General features: G+C 38.6%; 1 protein-coding gene across 3 annotated transcripts in view; it reads right to left on the reverse strand.

Moving 5' to 3' along the window:
- gria1a (glutamate receptor, ionotropic, AMPA 1a) overlaps positions 1-21,823 on the reverse strand; it is a 75,101-nt gene that overhangs the window by 40,744 nt on the left and 12,534 nt on the right. For all 3 annotated transcript variants that reach the window (XR_013823401.1, XM_079891699.1, XM_079891700.1), the window contains exons 3-8: positions 14,249-14,488; positions 9,140-9,324; positions 6,202-6,255; positions 1,516-1,674; positions 1,189-1,356; positions 160-264 (exon numbers count right to left, since the gene is read on the reverse strand). Coding sequence is in view for 2 of the 3 variants with exons in the window: in XM_079891699.1 (XP_079747825.1) it covers positions 160-264; positions 1,189-1,356; positions 1,516-1,674; positions 6,202-6,255; positions 9,140-9,324; positions 14,249-14,488 (911 nt within the window). In the remaining variant the exon portion in view is untranslated. The remainder of the gene's footprint in view (positions 1-159; positions 265-1,188; positions 1,357-1,515; positions 1,675-6,201; positions 6,256-9,139; positions 9,325-14,248; positions 14,489-21,823) is intronic.

Genomic DNA, 21,823 nt, shown 5'->3' on the forward strand with positions numbered 1-21,823 from the left:
TCATTTATTAGGCCAGAGTGGATTTCTGAAACAATAACCATACAGGGGTCTGTGAATGTTTCGTTTAAACTATAAGAGTAGAAATCCATCTGAGAAATGTGAAACAGTCTGTCACATCGAGAGGCTTCCTAATCCTTTTCCTGATATTTAAGTACTTACTTTTTTCGGTCCCGTCGGCCTGAGCTCCATCACACTGACAGTGTAGTTTGTCCTTCGTCCCTTCTCGTTAAACTGAATGTGTCCCGTTAAGCCTTCAATCCGAACCTGAGTAAAAAACACAGAGAAGATGACTTTCGTTCTTTCTTTCTTTCTTTCTTTCTTTCTTTCTTTCTTTCTTTCTTTCTTTCTTTCTTTCTTTCTTTCTTTCTTTCTCTCTCTCTCTCTCTCAAGTACTCCTCCCCAGAAGGGTGTACATCTCTCACAGCGCCTCTTCTGTGTGTACAGTACAGAATGTCTCCCAGGCCGAATGATGGAGTTAATTGACCGAGTTGAACATCAATCTCCCTAGCCTCCCAGCAGATGGACCAAATTGCCTCAGTCCAGCACACATCAGACTCTCAGCAGACACAGCCGTGGGCAACTGTGTGACAGAGCCTACCTCTGCAAGAAGAATGCTACACACTGAGTTTACTACATTGCTTAGACCTCCTCACACTTATAATTAAGTTAAGTGAACTCAAAAAACGAATGATATGGCTGGAAGAAAATACCAATACCTTCTCAAAGAGAGGGCATTTCTAAAAAAGATTTCCAATAAGTCTCATTTGGTTTGTGCTAACAAATTCTGCTCAACCTTGTCAGCCAAATTCTATGCTCTGCGCTTAAATATTCATACGCTGCCCAAAGCGAAGAGACAAACATCTGCCTAAGGGTAACACAACAAAGCCAGGTGTTCTTTCCCTCTCTTTGTAAATATAACTTGTCATGTGCTGTTAGGACCAGCATAAATGTTTATCGCCAACAGGCTTTATTATCTGCAGTGTCACATTTGATTGTGATGGTCTCGTTGGTGAATCAATGTGAACTTTATGAGACAAAATAAAGATGTAATTTGCTTATTGGGGTTTCATTTTGTGCTCTCAGAATAGATTAGAACCAGTGTCAGTCTTGCAGATTGAATGTTTATGTTTGTGAACAATGTGTTCATTCAAAAATATATCTGTGTGCAGTCCCAACAGGGCAAGATACCTGCTGAAGTGCTCTTTGAATATCGATGCCCTGGCCCCAAGGTGCTGGTGGGTTGGCCAGACACTCTCCAGCGTTTCCACGCCGAGATATATCTATCCTCTGCCTGCGGAGGTTCTGGAAGGCTGTGGACATGACTTTGACCCCATCATATGTGAGAGCTCCAGTGTACTGCATAAAGAAGTACATTTAATGTATTTAGTTTTATTTAATGTACATACACATTATATATTTAATATATATAATGCATATAAACCTAATTACATGTTTTTTTTTTTAGTACTTCTTATGTATCAGGTTTGAATTCGTTCTTTACATGGTGAAATATACCTTCAGTCCTCGCTTGGGAACTTTGGCATCTTTGTTTTCAAAGTCCAACCACTGCTGCACTGTTCTACTAATATTAGGGTTTGCGTAGTTCACCAGCTGGAAGCCTGTTACATTCGCCTCACCCTTCTTAAACTCTGTCAGGTCGATGTCCAGAAATCCCTACAGGAGAACAGAAAACATGTTAGCATGACATACTGTGATTTCAGTTATAGTAGAGCAGCAGGTTTCAATAGTCAATAAGAAGATAAGAATCCAATTTAAACCAAATGCCAATCATTAAAGGCAAGTAATTGACTCAATTGAAAAGGGAAACCAATCTGAGATAAAATATGATGACGAATCCCTTGCGATTGTTAAAAAAAAAATTCCAACGTAAAACCTTGACAAGAAATGCAGGTTGAATTCGCAGTAGAGGGAGTCATTTCCACAATATTGGTCAAGTGTAGCGAGAGAGCATGAGGCCGGGCCTGTGGAGTGCTGTCAAATGTAATTCAGGGTTTAAAATTATAATGGAAAGAATGGTTGGGTCAATCACTTAATGAAAAAGGCTAATCCCTCTCATCCACTGAGGCTGGTTATCCAAGAAAGCTCGGTTGTTATCCGATGTGGTGCTGGAAAATGCAGGAGCTGTGAATAGGAATTTGAATAAAAAAAAAAAAAAAAGTTTTCTGGAGGTTTGTCTTTAATCCCAATGGCTCTATTCAGTAATTCAAGGACTTTTCTCACAATCCTATCAGCTGAGGCAAGCTGCCCCAGAGCAGCCCACACACTCTCCGTACCAGAGATCATACCGAACTGAATCTAACCTGAAGTATTACAAGGAATGTTTCATTTCATGAAGCTGACTATTTACTCCTATAAGCTCAAATATAAATGTTTGTGTACTAAAGATCAGTTTGTGTTCAGCTCAAAAACAAAATACGTTGGTTTACACACAGTTTTGAGTGTAATAGCCCTTGTCAGGCTGTAAGTGTGTTGATCTTTGATCTTTTATCCCTTAACAAGCTTGGTCCCCCAGGAGCAGTAACATGTCCCTGTGTACCCTGGGAACATCTGCTCCGTAGGACAACGAACAAGACTGACTACACTTCTAACATGACCTCACGCTTGTGTCTTACCTCAAATACCCTCACACACACATAAACTACTGTTCAGAATCAAAGACTGAATAGTATACTTGGCAGACCGTGCAATGTGTTTTTTTTTATGTCAGACTGCAGCAAATCTTTAGGACATTTGTTACATTTGACAGTGTCGACTGGGCAATCAAACATATCACGTTCTGACATCCTCACTAACAGGCAAAAATGAAATGGCACCGCAGGGAAGTCCCATATGCCAATGTTGGCCCATATTGGTTGCCCACTAATTTAAATATGCAGAAGGAGAGGCTGTCAACCTAAATATTATGGTGCCACAGATCCCTAAAAAATTATCCCTTCGCTATAAAATATATTTAGCAAAAATATAAAGGCAACTATAAACTAATGTTAAAAAGTCTAGGGTCAGTTTTTTATTTAGCAGAAATTAATACTTCTATTCAACATTAATGTATCATATTTACCAAGGGCTTCTTAAAAATAATAATCCGCACAACTGATTTCAACATTAAATAATAAAAAGAAATGTTTCTTGATAAATGTTACACTGAAGACTGGAGTAATGGTTGCTGAAAATTCATCTTTGCCATCACAGGTATAAATTACATTTAAAAACATATATATATATATATATATATATATATATATATATATATATATATATATATAAACTTATTTTAAATTGAAATAATATTTCACAGTATTATTGTTTTTTACTGAATTTTTGAACCAAACTTTTTTTTTATAAAAACATCGAAAAACACCAACTATGTTTTCATTTATAAAGAAAGATGCATTTATAAAAAAAAAAAAAAAAAAAAAAAAAAAAAACCCTGACCAAAGTAAATGTCTCCCTACTGGAACCTACCATTCCACAGGGACAACTCAAACTATCCTGTAACATCAAATCAATTCTTGGAGTGAAGTGCTATCACACGGCTAGCCTCAGGGCTGAAGCGTCACACAACCTCGTTTCACAGCCTCATCACTCTCTGCGGTGAGAGTGAACAAGGCAATCAGAGATACACAGCCTGCCTGCATCACTGCACATACCGTATGCCACGCTGTTACTGAGCGCACAACTGGGACGCATGTCATCACAAGCTCTCAAGTCTGAAACATGGCACGTTCTTCCCTCAATCAACATGACTACAGTCTTTGAAGGCAATCAAGAGCTCATTCACCAAACAAAATTATAATAAATTAAAGGAGAAAACAAAGTCAAGCAGTTTGCAGAATGAAACTTTCACTGATTTCAAAAAAGCAAAACTCTCGACACTTCTGAAACTCTCATTTCAGAAAGATAAATGTTTCAAATTTCTTATTTTGACAGGTTATATATTTTTAATCATTCACTACTTTAACTTCATAACCACTAGCTCATAGGTCCAACATACTCGCAACAACTATATTGAAGCAGTGTTGTTATTGTTAACTAAAATAATTAGAAATGTTCGACAACTAAATGAAATAAGTTTAAGCTGAAATTAAAATTTAAATGCAAGTTGAATTTAGCTGAATGATTTAGCAGGAATTAGTAGGCCTAATATTAATAGTGATGTTTGCCTTGAATTGAATCTGCCTGGTTAGACACACCACGCAAGGGACTCTATGAGTCTATAACCAATCGAGAGATGGAGGAGAAATGGGGCCAGGAGTCATTACTGATTACAACAGCAAGTTGCTTTCTGAAGAACTGTCACTGCTCTCTCATGATTGGCCGCATCTTTCTGTTTTTTTTCTTTTCTTTCTTTTTTTCGTTCAGCAGCATGCACATCTTTTGGCATTCCTTCTCATGTCAACTATCTGCTCTCATAGCAACAGTGACAGGGCACCACTGATGATATCCTTCAGTTGTATGTGACTATTATAATTCATTACAGGTTTTTGACAGATTTCGTTCATTTTTGCCAGTCTTGTTCTCTTGGCTCAGCGTAATTATTCTCAATTTCAGGCGTAGGCGTAGTCCTCCCACTCTAGAACTACAGAGAGGGCTTTTGCACATCTGATCCTACACAAACTCACTGTAAACCAAGTGAATGATCTAAGGAATGCAAGATTTTGGGTAAAGACACCTGTATTCTCATTACAAGTTCTCAAATCAGATCAGTCAAGCACAAGACTTGAAAATTGCAGCCAAAATGTGAGATATGGTGGAAGTGCCTCCTATGAAAACCTGCACAGTCTCTGTCTGTGTTACACCATTAGGATATTTCCACAACACTGCAAAAAACTAAAGAGGAAGCTCCTCTTTTTCCTCTTTTGTTTAACTGATCATTAGAGTCATTTGTATGTAAATATGTCTAGGGGCATCCTCCCCCAGGAGATTTTTTGGTAACACTTTACAATAACAGGACTAATACCTGAATTAATAGTTACTTCAACACGAACTCGTGATTAGTTGTAATTAAATCAGAAGAGATGATCGGTTCATGAATCACGTCACGCACAACCTTCGGGTTACCAGTCTGACTCAGCCATGACTGTTGACTAGTGTGCTTGCAATTTCACCCCGTGGTCATATTTTGCTACTGTGACCACACATTACCAGTCAAATACTGTGAAAAATAATATTTTACCGTGGTGCTAAAGATGGAAAGGTCATGGAGGAAATGCTGGTACAGTACAGTGAACCTCCTAACTTTTTTATTATGAAAATATTGATCTTAAAAAAATAACAGGAGCCACGCATGCATCCTCTAAAAAAAGTCAGAGTAAAATATCAATCTTTTTAAGAATAAATATCTGGATTTTTAAAACGATGATTGATTTTAACTCAATTCGATATTTCCCCATTCTCTCCTCTCGGATGTACTTGTAGCAGGTGTTCTTATCTCTCGACTGAGTGAATGGAGTTGTATCTTTTTCCGCTTGGCGTCCCTGTAAATGTGGTGCAGCGAGTTGGTGATGTTACTATAGAAACTAGACTTTACCCAAAAGGCTTGGACACAGAGGGGAAGCTTACACGGGCATCCACTCAGATACAAACGTCCATGTATGTGCGCACGCACGCGCGCACACACACACACACGCAAACACAGTGTAAATATAATTGAGCTCCCCGTCGTAGGACACTGGGAGTAATTTGCTCACTTCTTAAAATTTGTCCATTATGGAAATCGCAGGCAGTTGCAAATCTTTCTTTATTGCTTTGCAACCTTTATCGTTTATCATTTACAATTACATCTAACAAAACGTCCAGACCAGTTTAATTTAAAATCCTCAGCAGTGTGCCATCCAGGAGCACACCACAGCATATTAATGCTGCGATTATCATCATTTCTGTTTAAATCAATTTAGCCCTCCGTTCTCATACGTTGAGCGCACATACAGACAAAGACTGCAGAAATCACTTGTAGTTTTTCATATTCACAGAGCAGTTCTCCAGGCAACGTTTATATAACATCTCATTTGTTAGTCATAGTGAGCATCTTCTTATGATTGGTCAGTAGTGAAAATATGCAAATCACTTGTAATATCAAGAGTCCAGTGGCATTTGAAAGCTTAATGCTGAGGTTTAGTCATGAGATCTCTCATAGTGCTGAAATGAGTGCCGTGTTTTTTTTTTGTTTTTTTTTTTGCTTACCAGGTTTGCTAGGATGTAGTGATAACTCTTCACGTTCTTCCCCAGCTCGATGATCTGAAATGGACCAACAAATAAGATGAAAAGGAGAACACAGCACTATATAAAGCCTTATTTATGACAGTAAACCCACAAATATTAATAAATCACACGGTAATATAATATTTGCTGTCACATAACTGCAAAAAACGTATTGTATTTTTTGTTTTTCACTGCATTCATCAATTGAATCAGTAGTCAATGAGCATGTGTTAAACTACATTATTGCCCAGCTCTGATTTGCTAAATCCGACAATAGTGCATTAAGATATTAAGATAGTATAAACACTGACATTGTGATTTTCTATAAAGCTGCTTTAAAACATTATCTATTTTGAAAAGCGCTATATAAATAAATTTTACTTTACTATAATTATTATAATATTTATTATTACTATTTGAACCAAATCAATAATAATAATAATAATAATATTTAGTGTTCCTTTACCCCAAACAGTATACACCAAAGTTATGGTTAATAAATAATAATGATTATTATCTATAACAACACCTATAATAATAATTATTATATTTATTTATTTTTACTTCAAAGAGTGCACACCAAAGTTATAGTTTTGATTCTTAGCAAACACATGAATTGATAAAATGTGTAATGTGAGTCACTTTGAATGCAATGTAAGTCACTTTGATGAAAGTGTCTGCAAAATGCATAAACATTTATATAATAACAACAACAACAGCACATTTCATCTCCATGATATGACTACAGTCCTGAGCTTTCATCTTTACACTGAGTTCAGGGTATTTCAGAATCAAGATGGCTATGATTTCAAAGTAACAAAGAGGAGAGGAATGAAGATTTGTGATGTTCATTTTTGTGTGTGTGTGTGGCTATAGAGATAACAAAGCTTCTGCAGGCATGAAGAGTACAACAGTGGTGAAAAACAATGAGTCATACTCTGACGGGGGAGGAACACATTAGCAGCGCTCTCAGTTCTGTTTGGTACACACTGACCGAGGGTCACAGCTTTAACCTGTGTGGATGTACGTGAGTGCGTAGTGTGCAGTGTCAAGGGGTATCAAAGACTTTGACACCATCGAACTGTTAAGTTGTTCTATGGCTATAATTAAAGAAAATCCTCTGCATATACTCGAGATGTACGGGACTAATGGGGTACTCAGAAATAACAATGAGCGATCGTAAAGAACAATTCTGTGACCAAATTGTATGTATGTGAGTGGATGTTTGCTCTTACACACTTTTCTGTAAAATGAAGTTGTGAAAGCTGACTTTAGCTAGTGGCCATGACAGACAGTAGCATTAGTTATTAATGGTGACCCCAGTAAGATTTCATCCGGCAGGCCAGCCCAGGGCGGAGAACACACGTCTTCTTGTGTATTTCAGTGCTGTGATCAAAATTAAAGGGAGAGTTCATCCTAAAATGTAAAAAAACTCACCATCACATTGTTCCAAACATGTATGACTTTTCTTCTGTGAAACATGAAAGAAGATTTTGAGAAATGTCTCAGTGGATTTTGTCCATGCAATTGAAGTCAAAAGTAACCAAATCTTAAAAATGATCTTCTTTTATGTCTTGCAGAAGAAAAAGTAATTTAGGTTTGGAATTAAATGAGGATGAATAAATGATGACAGAATTTTCATTTTTTGGGTGATCTTTTTCTTTAATGCAGAACACAGGAATGAAAGAGAAGCCTCAAAAACTAAAATTTGTTTTGTGACTTTTAGTCCATGTCTGTAAGGATCCGGTTACATTAGCAAAAATTCTGCAAAATTTTCTGGGCAAAAAAGGTTCATCGCTCACACAGAAGTCACTTTAAAACCAAGCAGTTTTTTTGTTGGTTAACACGGCACATTTGCGTGACCAACTTGAACATGAGCAAAATCTGTGTGTGGAACTTTTTCACCATTATGTGAAACTCCCAATAGCATGCATTCCTATTGAAACTACTGGATTTTGCTTGCAAAACATTGCTGAGGAATTGTAAATGCGACTGCACCTTAAGCTTGAGGCAATCTATATGATAACATGCTCCAAAAAGTTGACAAAAAACCTGTAGCAGAGGGAAATACTGGAAAGTCTTAAAAATAGGAAATATTTATATCTAAAAAGCTCCACACAACATATTGCATGCTAAGAGAGTGATGGAAAACATGTGAGTTTTTCCTCAGTTAAACCGTCTGGCCCCCGGTGTTAGTGAAAGAATCAAAGTGGGGGAAAATTACACCAATGTTGTTTTACGGTATGATTGGTGGATGCGTGGTGATGGATGATTGCTTTCAGAGAGGAAAAAATTTGTCTAGACATGCTGTGGAAATTGCCACCAAATGATGCAACAGCCTTAACTGTGGCCACTGTGCTATCAATAACAGAACATGGCCTGTCGAGGGTCTTCTGTTTGAGTCATGAAATAGAGAAAAGAAGAAAAAGGGAAGAAAAGACACGCTCTCATTAATTACAGTAACAGGGCGCTTCCTCCTCCTCCAGGCAGTGGGGAGAGCTGATAGAGAATGTGACGCGTCACTATGGCTCCGCTGCCAACCCCAAATGTCAGCCCAGTGTTATTTATCTGCTCCGTCCTTGGCGCTCTATGAGAGAGAGAGCATCTTGGGGCCTGTTGCACAGGCCAGTCCATCTGATAAGAGTGGTCACAGGCTTCATCCAAGTACTCAAGCTCAGAATTGCATTTTAAGTTGAGTCATCTGAGCCTGCAAATGATTACTGTTATATATTAATAATGGCACATTTATTAGCAGCATTACAGATGACTAACTGTTTGACTTGGTTAAAAGACATATTGTAGTCTTAGTACATTTAAAGCAAAGAACATGCTCCATTTGCATCGAAAATTTGAATCCCAAATTCATTTGGAGGATCTGACAACATGTATGACTGTAATAAGACTGGCGAAAGCCAATTACCTTCTTCAGGATGGAGGTGAGTCTCTCCAGCTCACAGTCGAGGATGATCTGGCCCTCCTTTCTTTTGTCCAGGTCCTGGAACACTTTGAGGAAGGATGCTTCTGTCATTGTCTCCACGTTCACGGAGGTCACTAGCCAGTTATGCTCTGCTGCTGTGTCCAGAACCTTCTGCAGAACTGCCAGTCCTTGAATAAAAATGGGAAATATTAGGTTAGCAGAACTCAAAAAAGTTGAGTTACATCAATTTACAAATTAATTTACTAGAACTTTAGATTTTAATTTTGCATATCACAAGCAATCTAACTGCACACTAACAATTTTGGAGGAAGATGGGACACTTAATGTGACAAGTTGTGTGAAATGTACTGTGTAAATAATGACATGTGATAGTATGCCTAAGCTAATTCATTAAAAAAGTCAATCTAAAGCAGCTCGAGAGCTGTATAGTATCGACACTCTGTTATCTCCAGCAACTAATCATCTAACCATCTGAATGCCACTTTATTAGCTGTAATTTCAGAAAAAAACCCGCCAGGAAGATACAGACCAGTGGAGAGTGAAAGCCACACTGTTCACAGACAGGAAATTGGGTTCGATTAGTGAAGACATTGATCTTGGCATAGGATTGCATGTGCATGTGGGAAACCCCCATAGGACCAATCGGCTTTCTCCCCAGACACCAACAAAAATCTCTCTAGATGTGCTTAGTAGCCATTAGAGCCAACAATATCAACTTTCTGGATCAGCCTTCAAACCAAGAACATGGTTATGATGCCTTAAAATGTTGCCTGTAGAAGCAGCTCACTAGGTTTTGGAACAGAGTGATGGTGTCTACACATACTGTAACACGAGCCGCATCTCTCACATAAGAACTGAGCAGTTCTGAAGGATCATATGATCCCATGACGTGATGACAGTTGAAAGCACAAGCATACATGATTGCTCTTATTATGCTGTTGCTGAGAGCAGCTTATGCTCCTTGTGTTCTCAGTACTTCAGCACCATGGCCAGCTCCTCCAAACTCATCAAAACCTCTCCAAACACTCAACTGCACACTTTCACAGCCATCTATGCTTTTTGCTGTGCGAGTATTTCACACAACAAGCCCAAGTTCATCCAGTAATCCAGTATCCAGTTTTTTTTAATCCTTCTCAAAAACTGACTATGAAAGTCTATGGCTGCCTGTAAATTGTGGCAAGCTTAACAAAGAGACATAAATACAGTAAGTCCCCTGTGAGCATTTATATGGGAAATTGTTTATGAAATGTTTAATGGACTTTGGGTGCTGTTCAAAACATAAAACAGATTTAAGTAAAAAAACAAATAAAGAAAAAGCATGTACTTGAATTTTATAGCCTTTGTTTAATGCAACACCACCCAGCTGTTGTATGAGCTGCAATTAAAAGGAGAGCAACAAGGATGCACACATTATAATTTATGGAACCAATGGATCCCGCAGCAGCGATAACAGGAATAAATATTTCATTTATGGGGTGGGATGGACCACGAAATAAATTACAGGAAACTGTGACTCTTCCAGAAGAATCATTCTGTGCACTAGACTACAATAGGGACTACACACTTAAACGATTTAAAGTTAAAGGATTAGTTCACCCCAAAATCAAAATTCAGTCAGCGCTTGTTTACCATCACACCATTTTACCTCAACAATATGACTTTATTTTAATTGTGGGACACTAAAAGGATACATTTTGGTCAATTAATGTGATGAAAAATAAATAAATAAATAAATAAATAATATGTATATATATACAATATATATATAATTATTAACTGTGATTAAATTAAATTAAATTCGGTCACTCTTTTTCATGCAATTACAATGAACAAGGACTGTAGATTTCAAGCTTAAAAGGAAGCAAACACACCATAAAAGTGTCATAAAAGGAGCCTATATGAGTCCTTGACATCCTTCATAAATAGAAAGTGTTATCCAGTTTGTGAATTAATTATTTTGAGTCAAATCTTTTCAATAAATCAGTTGATCTTGTTAACAAAACTGGTATAAAAGATTCACGAGTTCGCCTGCCCATTCAGTCTTAATTGCTGTCCTCGAAGGAGGCTCGGACCAGAGGCTCGGCTCGAGCTCCGAGCTAGACTCTCCTCTACAGCACTGCGCAGAGGAAGAATAAGAGAAATAGAGGAAGGATGGTGCAGTGACTGCTGATGATTGACAGGACTGAATGTTTAGGCTCCTCCCAAACCTACGTTTGGAACTTCATTTCATTCATGAATCAAACTGTTTCAGTTCTTGAGTTCACAATCATAATGAGTCAGTAGCAGTGATTAACAGGCACCAGAGGGGAAGATTATCAGTGAACAATGATTTAAATTTCAGTCTGTTTCTCACACAAAGCTATCATGTGGCTTCAGCAGATTTGATGTCCCCTCGAATGGGGACTAAATGCATAGAAAAAGCAACAAGTGCAATTCTTCAGAATATTACAGGAAAAACTGATTTGAGTAAACTTATTTAAACAGTCCAACTAGACAACAGCAAATCATATTTACAGTGAAGTTTGAAAAACAAGTCAATAATAGTTGGATTCCCAAGTAAAGAAAGCACATATTGACGGCAGGCGTGAGAAATATTGACTCCCTCCTCTGCTTCGGTCCGCCTCTGTTTTGAGCACTTGCCCTTTGACCCCTCTGCATCTGAGTGCAGATCTGCATCTCAGTGCTTCTTCCTGTTTGACTCAGTGTGAGTACAGCTGGACCACTTTAAGACTGCAGGGTGATTTGACATTAAGGAGCTCACACTCCCAGCAGGCTGAACAAATGGCTCACGATGCACACAGAGAACAGGGCCAGCGGGGGAAGACGTCTCTCCTTAGCCTCACTCTCACTCATCTGGGGTGGTGTGACGCCAATGGAGTACTACGCCAACATGCAAAACAGCACACGGCAGCGGGGTCGGTTTTATACGCATAGGAAGCTTACAGCGGTTCACATACGGGCTACATACACTCTCACACGTATGTCCTTAAAAGGCTTAAAATAACCCCGTAGACAGTGCAGCGCTGTATCTAGGCAACAAGAGGCTGGTGATATGGATTCCTGCAGTTTGGTTCCTCTCAGTCACAGAGTTAATGATCCCACAATCTTAACCCAGAGCCCTCAGCACTTCAACAAGATAAAACCATCACTGAGACACCTGTGGTGTGCATATAGGCAGGCATCAAACATATTGTGTGCGTACAGCGATGACAGAACTCACAGCGACAAAGCAAAAAGGTGAGCTGGAAAGAAGAGGGCTGGCGGTGAGAGCATTATGGGTAACTACATTTCTTAAAAAAGACTAATATGCAGATCACGCCATGCTCCCATCATGGTCGGCTGAGCTGAATGTCTGTGACAGATGGTGACACATTATAGGGACACTGCAGTCGATTGGCTAGGGGGGGACGGGGGGAAAGCACACCTGGTGCTGACAGGTGTGTCAGATTTTACCTGTTCGTGGAGCAGCACCGGATGCCCACGACTTTTCTAGAGCAGATCTGGGAATTTCAGGTATTTATTTTGAAGTGAGAAGAGACAGGCAATCAAAATTCCCGTGCTATGGGATGGTAGGTGGAAAAAGGTCCAAAATTAACACTCGTCATGCACCAAATGCAAGTAAAATTTGGGTTAGTAACCACTCTGGTAACTTTCTTAACAACTGTGATCAAATCAAATCTGATGTAAAAGACATCTACCAATGAAGCCATCTGTCATGATTTGTGCGTCTTCTCAATTTTTACCAAATTAGAAGTTTTGCAAAACATTCAAAAAAAAAAAAAAAAAAAAAAAAATGGAGAACCAAATTATTATAGCTGGCTCATTAATGTGCATTACATTAGAATTCTGTCATTATTTACTTTACCCTCATGTTTTTCCAAACATGTATGCATTTCTTTCTTCTATGGAACACAAAAAATATTTGAAGAATGCATTGACTTTAACTTTATGGACAAAAAAAAATCAAGGAAAACAATAAAGGCTTTTTTAGGTGCACTACTTTAAGGAAAGAACAGCTAAATAATTTCCAAAAGGACAAAAATGTATTTTAAAAATAAAACAAAATATAATTTCATGGCTTGTAAGAAATATTTATTATTTGGTAAATTTTCTCAATTCATCGCCCCTGGCATGTGTGGTAGAAGAGTTAATTTTGGACCCTTCTTGGGATAACAATGAAACCATGTGCAGAGGTGCTTTGGAATTGGGATTTTCGTTCCTCAGCCTTCAGCTGGATATATTTTACTCTGGCACAATGGTTTCATTCTGGCAGATATTCATGGAGAAAGATGCACAAATGAGCTCCAAGAGCAGGGGAGAGATGCATCCACTCAGATCAGAACACTATTGTTCATCCCAGCAACACACAAGCAGGCAGCTCTCTCATGAGTCATATCTATATCTGTCATTACATACCAACATGTTCACAAACAAACAGGGAACAAAAGCTGACTCAATGTGCACACCAGCAATGTGGTGGTAAATATTGGGTCTCAGAAAACCAACGATTTCAAAAAGAGAACTCTAAGGGGCGAATTCAGTTTAGCGCATGGTATTTCAGAACAAAAACCAGTGTCTTATTCACTAAGCAGCCACAAACCAGTTTAAACAAGACTTTCTAAATGCATCGCTACAGCACTACATAATGAGAATGTTGCATACAATATTTGAGTTCTAATGAGTGGAAAACATTCCTTCATTCAATGCAAATTAAGCTTATTAAACATTGCACATTTTAGAGCACTTTTAGACAGTTTTATAGAGACTTTGTATTGATTATGTCAGGGGTTTTCAAACTTTTTGATGCCAAGAACCTAAAAATATGAATACCTTGCCACTGTGTGAGAAAAAAATTGTGAAATTGACATCTAAATTTACATTAATAATAATAATAATAATAATAAATATTATTATCATTTAAAAATGTTTTTTTTTCCTTCTAAACACAAGATCATGGAAGCAGTTATACATCAAAATAATAATCAAATGCTGTAAATAATAGTGTGTAAACAAACAGTGCCATAAGTGCAATTCATTCTTAGACAATTTCCCCCAAAATCCAAAGATTTCGATCATAAAAGCAGTCCTCACCAGAGTCCGAGCTGTACATGTAGACGAACCTGGACCACTTGTAGTGCTCGATAACGCCCACCAGGGCATCCTGCAGTTCGGGTCTCAGCTGGATGACAAACTGGTTGGAGTTTTCCATGGGGAAGCTGGGCGTCACAAAGCAGACGTGTAGTGCACCGCAGAATGACATCAGCATGTTGACGGTCTTCCTGTCGTACACGCCGATGATGGCGTACACCCCTTTTGAGAACTGCGAACAGACTGGAGACGACAACAGAACACGATTTACAATACAGACATCACTCATGTCGCATTGTTAGCATCTTGCTGGTTTTTATTATTAATTTCCGAGAAGCAATTAGTAAACGTTTCTATGTGCATCACTGGACTGGAAATGGTGCGAATGGAGTTTCTGAAGAGGCAGATAATCAATGCACACAAAGGGTCTCGCTGACATTTACCAAACAGCAGGGCGCTTTTCTATCTCTGCTGCCTTGAACGATGAGTATCTTTTTTTTTCTCTCCCTGTTGGTGGCAAAATGGCCTCCATCGGTTTTGAACCAGTGTATTTTAATGCTGTATCATACTCTGTTGTTGCTATCTTTGCCCTGGCGGAGGTTATTTTTCACCGTGGCTCCGGCCCTCACGTTTCAGTCCCGCAACTAAACAGATTGAAGTTGCAGTCTGTTCGCTGCCCAAGGCCCAAATCCCAGCAGGGGCCGCCTGAGGGGCACGGGGGGAGTAGGAGCGATAGGCATGGCCATCACCCAAACTGCCTGCCCCATCATGCAACAGCCCACAAGCAGTGCAGGGTGCCAACTCCTCCAGCATGTGTGTTTTTGTGTGTGTGAGTTTGTGACCACTGGCCTTCATCACATGCACTATGGCTCATTTTAACATCCGGCCAAAACACTTTATCTGTAAGACATTGTCTCATTCTGAGCAAATTACATCTTATAAAGAGAATGTGATATTCAACACAGGCACATTCATTAAACTGTTCTCCATGCACTGTATATAAAAGTCACACACTTGGTGCTAAGCAATAATGAGTGTGGCACGTCTATAACAGACGCTGCCGTGAGCTCTGAGGTAATATTGGGGGGTGTTCTTATCACACGGCTCTGCTTCCTCTGTGACTGATGACTTGCACATTAATTCTGTCTGGGCTGAGCTTTGTGGACCCGGAGAGAGAGAAAGAGAGAGAGAGAGAGAGAGAAAGTGAAAAGAGAAAGGAAGGTGGGGGACTGAATCCCTCTGTGTTAGCTATTACCGAAGACATATGGCATATTGAATCGAGATCCTCATCATACCATATGTGCTTGTCTTGAATGGTCTCACATATTTAAAAAAAAAATTTTTCAATGCATACAATGTTAATAACCTGTGCTCATTCAACTACAACATATTGTTGAACTGGTTCCTGGCAACAGGCATCAGCAGAACATATTCATTACCTTTATTTGATATCATTAGGCATAATTCATTCTAAATGACTTAACTTTAATAACAGTGATATATTAGCCTACCGAACACAGCTTTAGTGTCTTGCTCATGGTTTTTTTTAAACTTGCAATGCTATCTGAGATAGTCACATTGATGCACTTGAGATTGAAGCGAGTGTGAGACACACTCCTTTCCGGATCCTTTCCCTCCTATTCCATACACCATTTCCTGTTGTTTTTCTATTTTCCTACCAATAAAGCCAAACCAACCTAATGCTTATGCTAACCAAGACTGCATTTATTTGATGAAAAAATACAGTATTGTAAAATAACCATTTATGTAATAACTCTAATAAGCTCTATTTTAAAATACTTAAAAATGTATTTATTTTTCCTGTAACGGCAAAGCTGAATTTTCAGCAGCCATTGGTCACGTGATCCTTCAGAAATCATAATAATTTGCTGATTTGGTGGTCAAGAAACATTTCTCATTATCATCAATGTTTAAAACAGCTTAATATTTTTTGTGGAAATGGTGATACATTTTGATGAACCATAATACATGTTGATTATGAATAGTTAAAAAGCATTTATTTTAAATAGATCTTTTTCGGTAACAATGTAACTGTTTTTTTGTCACTTTCGTTCAACTGAATGTATTCTTGCTAAATAAAAGTATAAATGTCTTTACAAAAAATTAAATCTTAAAAAAAAAATTAAAAACTAAATCTATTGCAATTTCCTCAATTAGTGTTTCTTCAAATATGGCTATTTTTGACCCTGTGGAAAATAAACTCTCCTAAAACATGTTTTACTAGTAAAACATTCTCACTAGTTTAGGAAATGTGTTAATTTAATCTCAAGTTCTTCACTAACTTTGAAGAAATCTTTACTAGGAACAATATTGTTTATCAAGTGAAGGACCACCATAATTTGTCATTTGAAAAGAAGTTAAATAAATATCCAGTGAAGACAGTTCCAAGACAGTTTTAATGCAATCCAAGCAAGAATAGTAACAAACGCATTTGGTTTTTAATCAGTAAACCATTTGCCACACGGCCGTTGCCACTTCCTACGTGTGTGTGATAGTGTGGAAGCAGACTGCAAGTGTGCGGTTCTCTCTCGCTCACATCTGCTTCCCTGTCCTGAAAAGTTCCCACTGACAGGGAGCACATGGCCGTGTCATCCGGCCCTCTAATGACAGGAACACACTGGCCGCCTGCAGTGGTTTGTGTTAGCCTGAGTGGAGGCGTAAAACATGATGTGAACACCTCTGGCCAACCTGTGCTCTCTGGCCCCGCTAAAGATCCTGGCAGCATCTGCCGTTCTGGCACCATCTCGCAAACAGATCTCCACAGGTCTGTTCGGCCCTACCAGACCCTCGACAGGGATGACTGATGACTCTATTGAACGTTCAGCTTGTCTGTGGTCATGAGACTCGTAGAGCCTTAGCCAAGCTGATGCTATAAGCCTAGAAGCTACTGTAAAAATATCCTGTTGAATTTACAGTTTGAAAAAAAGAAAATGACAGCAGCTGTGGTTGCCAGAAGTTCAAGGTAAAAAAAAAAAACCATGGTAATTTTTCATGCACTTTCTTCTACATCACAAATCTCTAACTCGCTTCATATTCCATATGTTAATAATTAATTAAAGGAATAATTCATGTCCATGTCATTTCAAACACTATTGACAGCAACAAGCATGTTCACACACACATCTATAATCAAACTACAGATGTTTTTTTCCACCCTCATCTGTCTAAGTGTATATGACACAATGTGTAATTGAATATTTGAAAGATTAAATACACACTGTGGGTCACTTCTGTCTTTGTGCACAATGCAGAGATCAAGTGTGTTCATGCTGAACATAACATAGTGAATGAAGCCAATCTACAGTCCCATCATCTGCTAGTCCGATTGGACAGAAAACGGACTGGTATGATTTCAGTTTCATTACTGAAATGAAATTTTTAAACTTTTAAAGTTTATGTAAACACAATTACTTTTTTCCCCCTTTTAGCATCCTTATAATGTTCTCCTTTTTTTGTGTGCCACAAAACAAAGGAAGTCCGACATGTTTGGAACAAAATGAGAGTGAGGGTTTACATTTTTTGGTTAACTATTCCGTTAAACGAGAAATATTTCACTTTCTAATTCCAAAATCAACTGGCAACAGTGAAGAAACAGTATATTGGTTGTAGATAGACTGCTGAACTGGCTATTCTGTTTTTCCTTATCCTAAATTACATCAGTTCCACTTAATGTATGTGAGGCCAGTCTATTTAAACGGCAGCGTGTCTGAGAGGTTCTTGCCAGGCAGCACTATGGAGTAAACCTTCTTTAAACTGCAGTCTGAAAGCAGTCTCAGGTAGACTCCCTCAGGAGAACTGTGGAGACTAAATAGCCATTTCCTTCTCAATCTGTTTCACTCACTCACTATTTATCTTTTCCTCCAATCGTGAGCAGAAAACCTGTGGATTATTGGAGCCTGTGTGCCCTTTCATGTGCAGTTATTTGGTGTATGTTGATGCCTGATGACGTGTCGGTATATGGATTATTTGAATAACTCTGCAGTGGACTAAATTTTAAAGGACAGTGAGCAGCACCTCTTCCATCCACATCTACTGCTTTAATGAGGTGTTCTGCTCGCTCCTTTGGCCTCCAGTCCACTGTATAAACACACACACACATAGACGCACACACACACATATCATATCCTCTGGCACACAAGCTACCTTCACAGTTCAAATATAAAACACACGCACACACACAAGCCTGTCCATACTCATTGATGGGAGTTACACGTCATTACCCTACACAGTGGAGCGTATTGCTGTGGGTGCTCAAGGGAATGTGTAGTAATAATCACGCCTGAATCCTGCTGTATTTATGCCCTAAGTGGACAGTTCCAGGTCAGCTATACATAATGTGTTATTTCCAAGGAATTCGACCTTTACAAATACAGTATGTGCATGGTACGACAACATAAGCCAGGATGAGGGCTTCTCATCATTTGCATGTACTGCAATGTACTGTTGTTCATATCCCATGATACTGCCATTCAGTCACAATGGCTGAGGACTTATCAATGTCTTAAAATTTTTCTTTTGTCTAAAAAGGAACCGACATCCTCAAGACTGAAATTACAGGTTTTTTTTTTAACAATCTCTAGGACGCATTTTTCAATACTTAGGTCACTTTTTCAAAACTCTTCACATAGTGATCACAACAGCAATCTATGTGCAAATATGGATCTCATTGCTTTGGCACAAAATGCCTTCAATGACAAATTCTTTCAATTTACATGAATTCTTTTCTCACTTAGACACGAACACCACCAAAACTTTGTACTATACAAGCCAATTTGCACGTTTACATACTCTTTTCAAAACTGTTAAGTTTAAAAACTAACACAACACACAAAATGAACAAGACAGTAATACCATTAATAATTGAAATATATTCTGATTCTAAAAAATCAAATACTTTAGGCGCCAAGTTTATTTTTGAAAAAATGCTGGATTTTGACATCAAAATTTCAAAAGCTTGTGGCTTGAAAGGGCTTAAATATAGAGATCTACTGTAAATTAGAAAAATGTTGGGGATGACTGAAAGTTTATGTGGGGTGTAAATATACTAATCTAATTTGCATATTATGACGTCATCAGGGGGCGGCCCTCTTGAATTTCATAATATTCAGGAAATAGTAGATATTCAACTGATGTTTGAACTTATTTGCATGTTTTATTTTTATTTATCCTCATTCCAAATGATGAGAAAAGAGGAAACCAACAATAACAGGAGAAAGTACTAAATTATTACTATACTATATAGTAAAACGCATGTGAACAGTAGCCTACTTTTGGATCAGTTCGTCAGTAATATTCAGGAAAAAATATAGAGTGATTTTTTTTTTTTTTTTTTTTTTTTTGTCTTTTTATCCTCATTCCAAATGATCAGGAAAAGAGTACACTAAGCTTACGTCCACCCCCGCCACCCCCATCCCCCCCATCCCCCCCATCCCCGTTGGGCAAATGGTCAAAATGATCTGTTTGTGCTTCGTGAACACTCGCACCTTGCACGGCGGCACCATTGCGCGGCAAAGATGTACCGGGAGATGCGCGCGCGGCACGTTGCGCGGCAAAGATGTACCGGGAGATGCGCGCGCGGCACCATTGCGCGGCAAAGATGTACTGGGAGAAGCGCGGGCGGTACCATTGCGCGGCAAAGATGTACCGGGAGAAGCGCGGGCGGCACCATTGCGCGGCAAAGATGTACCGGGAGAAGCGCGATCATTAGACGGCCGATCGTCATTTCCAAAAGGCAAATATTCCTCTTCAGAGTCAGAATCGGTGAATAACATTTGAACACATCCTCACGGACCACGGTACAAGTTTTTATTAGCCATTTTCTCTCACAAATCTCACAATTTACTCAGACGCTCTGAACTGAACTGCTTCCGCATCAATGACACGATCGCTCACTTGCTCTGCTGTTTCCGCCAACACTTTGAATAGGAACATGACGTAATTTTGGTCTTGAATCGAAGTATTACATGTCTGCCATCTAGTGGTAGGGAATACAAATGAAATGAGATATTACACCATATTAGGATCTACAGCCTGTTTTATTAAGTATGACGTCTTGTCGCAATTTTGCGACTTTGGCGCTTAATATACATTTTCATTTACAATATAATGTTTTATAATTAGCATGAAACAAAAATTGTGCTCATCTTCTCACTCCTATTTTGACAAACATCTGAGGGAAACAGCTGGCAATGAAAAAAAAGTAGAACAGTACTTGATTTTGATTGGATAATTGTCATTTGCTAATTTCTGTGATCTGATGCGAGTGACAGGTTGCTGAAAGGAAGGGGTTAATGTGCCGCCTTAGAGCCGGTCCGCACGCCATCAGAGGCCCTGTCCCAAATGGCACCCTAAACACTTGCGGTCTTCCCACGAGTCCGCACTTTCGTGACGTAACACTGCTTTGACTGTCGAGAAGTCGTCTGCTGAGGAGCTCGCTTCAGTGCGGGCTCGGCAAAAGTGCGCATCGAGGGCGCATATCGACCACAAAGGGGGGCGCTCTTCTGACAGCTAAAATGATAAATGGGACACCCTACGGTCTCATCAACTTAACGGACATGTACGTGGCAGCCATTGTAAGTCCACAGGACTGTAAGTGCATATGAAGTGTGCCATTTGGGACAGGGCCAGAGAAGAGATGTTGTTGCGAGGGGAAGGGGACCCTAATGTTTTTTGATTAAAGATTATGAGGGCAAAAAATGTAAAATACCAAAAAATAAATAATACAATATAAACAATAATGGATGGATAAATAATTTATAGTAAACACTGCAACATTCCATCAAAAATAATAATCATAAATTTTGTTTTCATTACTGTAATTAAATAATAAAAAATTATAATATAAAAAAATATAATTTGAGTCTCTACACATCCACATGTTCCAGAAGTTTCAAGTATTGTCATTATTCTAATTATAGAATTTATAGATAATTTCTGCTCTACCCTGAATGTGCAAAAGAAGATCCTGAGAAATCTTTTTATTGTGGATAACGGTAGTCATGTCCTGAACCTGTCTGCTGACAAGGCCTCTGAGGGTGGAAACGGCTGTTATCACTCCTGCAACAGGAGAACAAACCAATTTAGCGAAAGCCAGAAGCAACCTCTGAAAAAAAATATTTTTTCTAGTACCCAAACACAACAAATAGCCTGAGTACTGCAAGTCATTTTGTCCATCATGTTTGCTGCAATAAAAATGAATAAAATATTGACAGTTTAAGCTTCAATTTGATGTTTGCTTCATTTTACGGAAACAGCTAAACTAAATTGTCCTGCCTGGTGGCTGACATTAAGAGTTACTGCTGTGGCCCTAAAGCATTATTTAAAAGCCACACAAACACACTTGAACGATTTCCTTACAGGTCTGATTAAAAGTCTGTCTGTCCAGAACATATAGTCTATGTTTAGATTTAGAAGTGTTAAAAACGGTGTGAAAATAACTAAGCCATACCTCTCACTGTGTTTGATTGACCTTAATGATAATGATATAAAGAGATACAGGTCCTTCATACTGAAGGCCACAAATAGCTCTCAATGCAGCAAAAGTGATCCAGTGTTGGG

Source organism: Squalius cephalus, assembly GCF_949319135.1.
Source record: "Squalius cephalus genome assembly, chromosome: 14".
Classification (NCBI taxonomy): domain Eukaryota; kingdom Metazoa; phylum Chordata; class Actinopteri; order Cypriniformes; family Leuciscidae; genus Squalius; species Squalius cephalus.